The following is a 7,500-nucleotide window of genomic DNA, read 5'->3' on the forward strand; positions in this document are numbered from 1 at the left end:
ATTTTCCAAATTAATGGTCGGCCATTACTAACTTTAAAATCTTGATAGACCTGGATCGAGGATAAGATGACGTCAAAGACTCACCAGTTTAAAAATGCAATGTGTGGGTATGTGCCTAAATATGCAGCGTGCAGTTTCGAGCTTTCAGACTTAAAAACTTGTGTTTTGCATGTATAATAAGCTTGTGAGTCTTTGAAGTCATCTTATCCTCAATCCAACCCTCTGAAGTCCAATCGGTCAGTTTTTAACGTGAGTAATGGCAGACTGTGAAATCCAAAACTTACACTCAAGACAAGCAGCCTTTGGATAAAATTTGAAGCTCAAAATTTTGCCAGTCAGCTGACTCAAGCAAACATGCTTTCAAAACGTCTTTACAAAAAACTAATTGTCGCCATTGTCACAAATCTTTGTCTTGACTTATTGGTCATATTCCAAATAATTTGGGCAATCGCCAGGTATGGCTTAAATGGCATTGATTTGTTGCAGAGAGATAGCCTCTAGCTGCCACTTCTTAGGTAGATGAGAGACTTTACAGAAATTGGGCTGACTATTGCAAACAAAGGTGGGGGCAGCTAGTTCATAGAGATGAGAAAAATAGGGGACTGTGACTTTACCCTTTAGTTAAGCTGTGGTGTTCAGGCAGTCTTGAAAATTCTAGCTAAATTGCTCACATGCAAAGAGAATAAAAAAATCGCATCTTCACTGATAAATGCAGCTGATTTTTTATTTCTTATTTCTCAACTTGATGGTAAAAGAAAAGAGCCTTTTGGTATTTCAGGAAATTATTTTGGTTGGATTGCCTTTGCTGTGATAAAAATAAGACTATAGCTTTCAATTTTAATTAACCCACTGGAACTTGAATATCTTTTCAAGGTGACAGACTGGCCTAAAGAAGATTATGGCAAATTCTTCAAAGGGGATTCCTACATTATTTTGAACACCTACAAGGACAAAGAAAGTGATGAGGTATGCACTAGTGTTAGAGGGGGATCCCCTATTAATTTCATAAGAAATGGCATCTCGATGCAAGGTGAGAAACATTATGTGTAATGCGCGTTCACAGCTTCCAATATACAATGCAAACTGATTGGTTGAATGTTTCAGTACTAAGTACCATATTTGGAAACCCCTCGCTCTTGTTGTTCCAAATATGGTACTCAGCAAATTGAATATTCAGAAGCTTGTTTCCCAGCACACAAGGGGCCGTTACACGTTACGAATGTTACGAAAAAGGAAAAAAAAGTCTGAAGTTTAAACACTGAGTCAAATCCTATACTTTGTTCTGAGAACAAAGTAATTATGGTCATGATCATCACTACTCACTTGTGTCTTAGAGCTTATAATAGGAACTTGTTTGCAGGTGAAATAGTTCATATATACTGGTGGCAATTTCCTTCTCCAGTTAATAATGGTGATTGAACTGAGTGGAGTGCAATTTTTATAGGTAATCACATGATTTCAAGTGCAATTTGGAAGCACAAGCAAATGTTTTCTAAGACCAACAAAACAATAAAGTAGTCTTTGAACAAATTTGAAAAAAAACTTATTTACTCCAAATTGCACAAGGAAAAAAATGTGTGATTACATGTTAATAATGGACGGTTAAGCAGAAGCAAATTATGCAGGGCCCGCATTTGAATGTCTATCCTGTCTTTGTTTGCTTATTGACAAATCAGAATGGTTGGTTTGTTACTTCTGTCTGAAATCATGTGTGATTTCAGTCAAATGTTTATATAGTAGTGGCAAGTTCTGCACACTCATTTGATTTGAACTCATTTAAAGTATGATTTCAGACCAAGATTGCACGACACTGAGTTCATTATCATTACCACTTTATTACATCCATTTAGAAATCGCACAATTTAGTCTCTGAAATACAGGATATTAGTCAGTACCAATTTTTTATCGATCCTGTTGCCCGTTTATAAAAAAAGTGGAACCAGAAACTCCTCCTTGGTTACTTTAATATCTGTTTGGTTGTTTTGTTCTATTGTTCCTTTCTTCTTGGCTCCTGGCAGGGGAAAAAGTGCGATTAAGAGCAAAAAAAGTGTGATTTGTAAAGAAAATTAGCACTGCTGAGAACCAATCAGAGTGCAAAGATCATAAGCGATTTCAAAATGGATGTAATAAATTAAAATATGATATACTGGTAATATTTTAAGTATTATCATGAGAATATTAATTTTAATTTTTTAAATTGATAATTGGTTATTCTGAATTATTTTAAGCTGTTGTATGATGTACACTTTTTCATTGGTTCGGAGTCTACACAGGATGAGTATGGGACAGCAGCATACAAGACTGTAGAGCTTGACACGTTTGTATGTTCAAAAGATTATTTTATCTGCCCCCTGAAGGCCAATGTATTTGCAACTCTTTCTTGTTTTGGAAAACACAGGAACAATAGAGGGTATCTTCTCATCCTATTATCCATGCAACCTTTTAGTTTTTTTTTTTTGGAGGGGACACAGGACCATGATTCTAGCTACAGTAATGTAGAAATTGTTCACAGTCTTGCAAATGGATAGACACAACTACAAAAGTTAAACATTCATGTTTAGTAGGACTGTCAATATTGTTGGTAGCAATGATTATTATTATTCTTTGTAAGCATATGACATTTGAGTCTATATTTGACATCCTGAAGAAGTAATCTCATCCCTTTTGAGAATCCAGTTTCTGTTAATGCTTGGCCAAATCCGATATGCATATTTAGAAAACAGTCTTAAGAAAATACGCGCACTGATTGGTTAAAAATCATGTTTCTATAACTCGATGAAGACACAGAACTAGCACGAGCTGTTAACATAGTGATGGCGCGAGCAGAGAGAATTTACATCTTGATAATTAGAGTTAACAAGTTGTTTTCCTTTTTCTTATCGCATTGTTTTCTAAAAGAAATAGAAAACATTTCACTCGTGTTTCTATAACTTGATAGAAACACATTTTTTCTATTTCTTAGATGTTGCAGTTAAAATTTTTTAGACTAGTTAGTTTTTTACTTTCCTTTGTCTTACAGATATCATCATAATCTGAAACTGAAACTGAAAAACTTTATTTAAACACGTGACATTGATGAGCCTAAAAAAGGACTCGTTACAATAATGGACGTGTATCTACAATAGTATATAAATTAAGAAAATACTAAACTAAGAATGTATAATAAAATTACCTATCCATACTATAAATTTAAAATAGCATCTAATTAGAGCAGGAATTACAACGACACTCGTCCTGGCTTAACTTAAGTTTCTTTAGTTTGACCACAAAATTCTTAAGGTTTGGGGCCTCCCTAACATGCAAAGGTATATTGTTTCAGAGGCGGCACGCAATTTACGAAAAAGATCTGTGTTTAAAACTAGTATTGGGGGCAGGCTGATTGAGTCTGCTACCATTGCCGCAAAGATGGTAAGCACAGTTTTTGATTCTAAACATATTACTTATATAATTGGGATAGCCTTTGTACACAAGTGTCAGAGCTTGAACCATGCTTAATGGAATCTAAATTATTATACTGCAACAAGATCTGCTTGTAACTAATAGACTTAGGTAGATTGAAGAGAGTTCTAAGTACGTAATAATTTTCATTTTCTAACTTATCAGATAAAGTTTAATTAATTCCTATTAGAAGAGGACTACAATAGTCAAAATGAGGTAGAATGTACGACTTATTTAGTTTAACCGCAGCGTCACAATCAATAAAATTCCTAATTCTGCGCAAGGCGGCTATCTTTGCATGAATTTTACTAAGAAGCAATTTAATATGTGAAAAAACAAAGGAAGGTAAAAAACAAACTAGTTTAAAAAATTTTAAGGAAATCATATACTTATTTTCTCTGAGGGCAGTTTTTAAGAGAATTTTTTGCTAAGAAAGCAAAAGCCATTGTGATTATTGTCTTTTTGTAGCTGGATGATAAGCCCATACAGCATCGTGAAGTCATGGATCATGAGGGTGACCTGTTTAAATCCTACTTTGAAAACATTACTATCATGGCTGGGGGGTATGTGTGTTATTTTGGATCTTGATATATTTGTCAAAGAATTTCAGGTATCATCATATGGATGCATGTACTGCCCCTTCCTTTCTGGGGCCCTTGAAATTAGCTTGTCCTTACTACCTTCAGATGATTCACATTATTATCTAATTTTCTATAATTGGAAATAGTACTAGTTTACCTAAATGGTAGAATTGCTGCAGAGGGGAAGGGACTTATGTTCCATAATTATTACTGGTATGCTTGCGGTAATGCAAGCTTGAAGGTTCATGCGTGGAATTGAAGGGAGATTTCTAATAGGTCTTGAGCACGGATTGTACAAAACGTGGGCCCCCAACTGGCACGGACCTCCTCCTCAATTATGCCTTTGCTGGTCAGTAGTTGGCTTGCCATCATGATGACATCACAGCTAGAACAGCATCAACTGTATATGTAGATAATGAAATCCAAAAGGGAATGATACAGTAGTTTCTGCACTATTGGGTGTAGATGTACATTTATCTGCTGGGTTTGCTTCCCAGCTGCATGCATTCTGGCTTGATCAATCTTGCTCAGAGCTTGCCAGGTTCTGGATATTCTCTCCTCTTGCCTGGAGCTGGCTCTGGAGCATACTCTACCATCTGGTGGCTGGTCAGTGGCGGAGGCTGGTCCATATGATTCAAGGGTTGGTAATGTTGTTCAGCATGCAAAGTGACAGCTGCAGCATTGGTGTGCAAATGCTTCTCTCACCCTCAGGATTGTTGCCTTTCCTTCACTTGTCAGGCATAGTGATATCTGTAAGTTGGACTATTGAGAAGGAAAGGGTAGATATAACTATTTAATGTATTATCATTGTATTTTAGGTGACATTGTCTTGACTGTTTTTATTTGCAGAGCAGAATCTGGCTTCAAGAGAGTTGAACCAACAGATTATAAGCCTCGCTTGATGAAATTTAATGATATGGTATATTAATTTAAGCTTTATTATATGACTAGCTATGTGAGCAGGCAAGATGAACCAAATCCCTGTTTTGCCTGCTTGGGATTTCTTGCTTTGTCCCGCAAGATCAAAGATCATTTTTTGGTGTTTATCCCAAATAATAAATCCTTTATTAACAAAGATTGTTCGGTCAAGATATGGCTGGATAATGGCCAAGTTCTTTTTTGCATGTTCGTCTCAGTCCATAAAGATGCAAAAAAGGAACTTGGGTAACATCCAGCCATCTTGACCTCACGCTTGGTTAATAACCCATAAATTAAATATTTTAACACTTCTTAAATCCTCATGATCAATGATGACATGTTGTGAGTTTCATTTAAGGCAAAATATATTTTTTTTCCAGGGAAGAAACAAGGTTAAGGTAACAGAGGTTGCTTACTGCAAGGAGTCCATTACCCCTGATAATGTTTATGTCGTTGATCTTGGCTTGCAAATTTATCAGGTGAAACATTTAAGTTTTGAACTGAAATAAGTACAAAGTAAGACCAAACAGTATGGACCATTTAATTTCTTTTAACATGGTGACAATATGTTAACTGATTTTATTTGTTCAAGGTGACTTTTTGTTTTAACCCTTTAACTTTAAAGTGCTACTATGAACAAAAAATCAAGTTTCATTTTTCTTTAGATTTCAGATCTATGTTAATTAACTAAACAGTAAGTTACCCAAGTTTTAATCCTTGATTTTAAAAAGGTATCTGTTTATTTTAACTGGAATTTTCCTATTTTATGGTCCGCCATTACTAACTTTAAAGTATTGAGAGAGCTGGATCGAGGAGAAAATGACGTCAAAGACTCACTAGCTTAAGAATGCAATGCGTGTGTACGTGGCTGAATTAATATACAGCACGGGAGTTTCAGGCTTTCAGACTTTTAAACTTGTGTTTTGCATATATATTAAGCTGCATTTACACACTGAAATTTTAAGCTACACTGTAGTGAGTCAGTGACCCCACTTTTGGTTCTCAAAGGGTTGGATCTCGGGAAAGTGACATCCTTTTACTCACTAACTTAAAATGTCAATGTGTACATTAATTTAGAAGTCTGAAAGCTGGAAACTCCTGTTCTGCATAATTTATTACAGTTAATTTTTTGGTCATATATATATAGTAGCATTTTACACATAGACTCTAAAGCAAAGCCCGTTGACAGAGTAAAATCTTAAGTCACTCTCATGGGTCAATGGGTTAAAGAAAACAGTGACGTTTATCAAATAAGCCATTTCTGAGTTCCTGTTTGTCTCGGTTTCGAAGTGAGTCTTGGTGCTCAACTATTGTAATGGAAATGAGTTTGATTTGCATAAGAATACGCAACTCATTTCCATTTGAATGGTTGTGCACCAGGACTGAGGCATGCAGCAACTCGGAAATGGGCTATTACATCTGGTAGTCCCTCATTAAAAACAAACCAAAAACCAAGGTTAACCCTTTCAGTCCTGAACTGGCTCAAATTGATGAGTAAAATCGTGTGGTGTTGGAGTAAAATATTTTTTAAAAGTTTGGCTTTACAAATGTTATGACTTATGCTTACCGGTTCCATAATTAAAATCACTGACTTAAAGGCTTTGATACTTGGGCGAAAGAGACAGAGACGTGTTAGCTGGTGGTAAAAAAAAAGCATTGCGTGACATCCCAAAGAGACAGCTGTTAAGAGACAAGGAAAAATCCCACACCAAGCAACATTCAATATAGTTTGTATATTCCTTGGAAATTATGTTAATATATAGATTTAGCCAAGCCTAAAAGGGGAGCTCCCATTTCTAACCCCAGGAAGTAATATATTGTATATGGACATAATTGGCTTCTCCATAAAGTTCAAAATTAATAGTCATGCACCTCTAAGCTGATTGTAGGAAACAAACAAGCCTTGCAATCAATAACCAACAATTTTAATCAACAACTAAAACAGAAATTGCTTTCACAATATTTCCTTTTGACTGATAATCTATACACACTCTCTGTTCAATTTAGAACAATAGCGAAAATCTTGCTAATTAAAAAGTCAAGCTACAGAATAGTAAATTCACTTACTTAACTGCAATTTCGCAGTGAAACAAAGCAGTTCATGACTGGACATCCATTTCACACAAAAGGCCTATAAATGGAAACTTTGAAATATGCCAGAATCTCTGTCAACACGGAATTGCAAACGTTTCAGGCCTTCTTCATTTTTTTGTATCAAGTTTTACAAAATATGTACTTCATTGAAATGTTCTCTTCTTCTCCTTCCTCGGCTTCTCTCGAGGCTTTCTTTGCTTAAATTTTTTCTCTTCCCTTGTGCTCTTTTCTGCTCTGTAATATTTATCCCGTTGCTCTTCACTTTTATATGATTTCCCACCAGAAAAACTCAGGTTGCCAAATGCAACGCTGCCACGCGATTTTCCGCCAAAGAAAATTTGTCTGAACACTCCCTGTACATTGTTGCAAATTAATTATTTGAATGTGCGCTACCTATTAGCTTCAAGCCATTGATTTTGGAGGATTATCTGTTTCCTTTTAAGTGACTTAAAATAATGGTTTGGATGGC

General features: G+C 35.5%; 1 protein-coding gene across 1 annotated transcript in view; it reads left to right on the forward strand.

The window, feature by feature from the left end:
* The window catches only part of LOC137969642 (gelsolin-like protein 2), a 23,215-nt gene that overhangs the window by 5,486 nt on the left and 10,229 nt on the right, over nt 1-7,500 (forward strand). The window contains exons 3-7 of the mRNA XM_068815966.1: nt 874-966; nt 2,229-2,321; nt 3,907-4,001; nt 4,869-4,938; nt 5,318-5,416. Coding sequence (XP_068672067.1) covers nt 874-966; nt 2,229-2,321; nt 3,907-4,001; nt 4,869-4,938; nt 5,318-5,416 — 450 coding nt within the window. The remainder of the gene's footprint in view (nt 1-873; nt 967-2,228; nt 2,322-3,906; nt 4,002-4,868; nt 4,939-5,317; nt 5,417-7,500) is intronic.

This window comes from Montipora foliosa, chromosome 9 (assembly GCF_036669935.1).
Source record: "Montipora foliosa isolate CH-2021 chromosome 9, ASM3666993v2, whole genome shotgun sequence".
NCBI lineage: Eukaryota > Metazoa > Cnidaria > Anthozoa > Scleractinia > Acroporidae > Montipora > Montipora foliosa.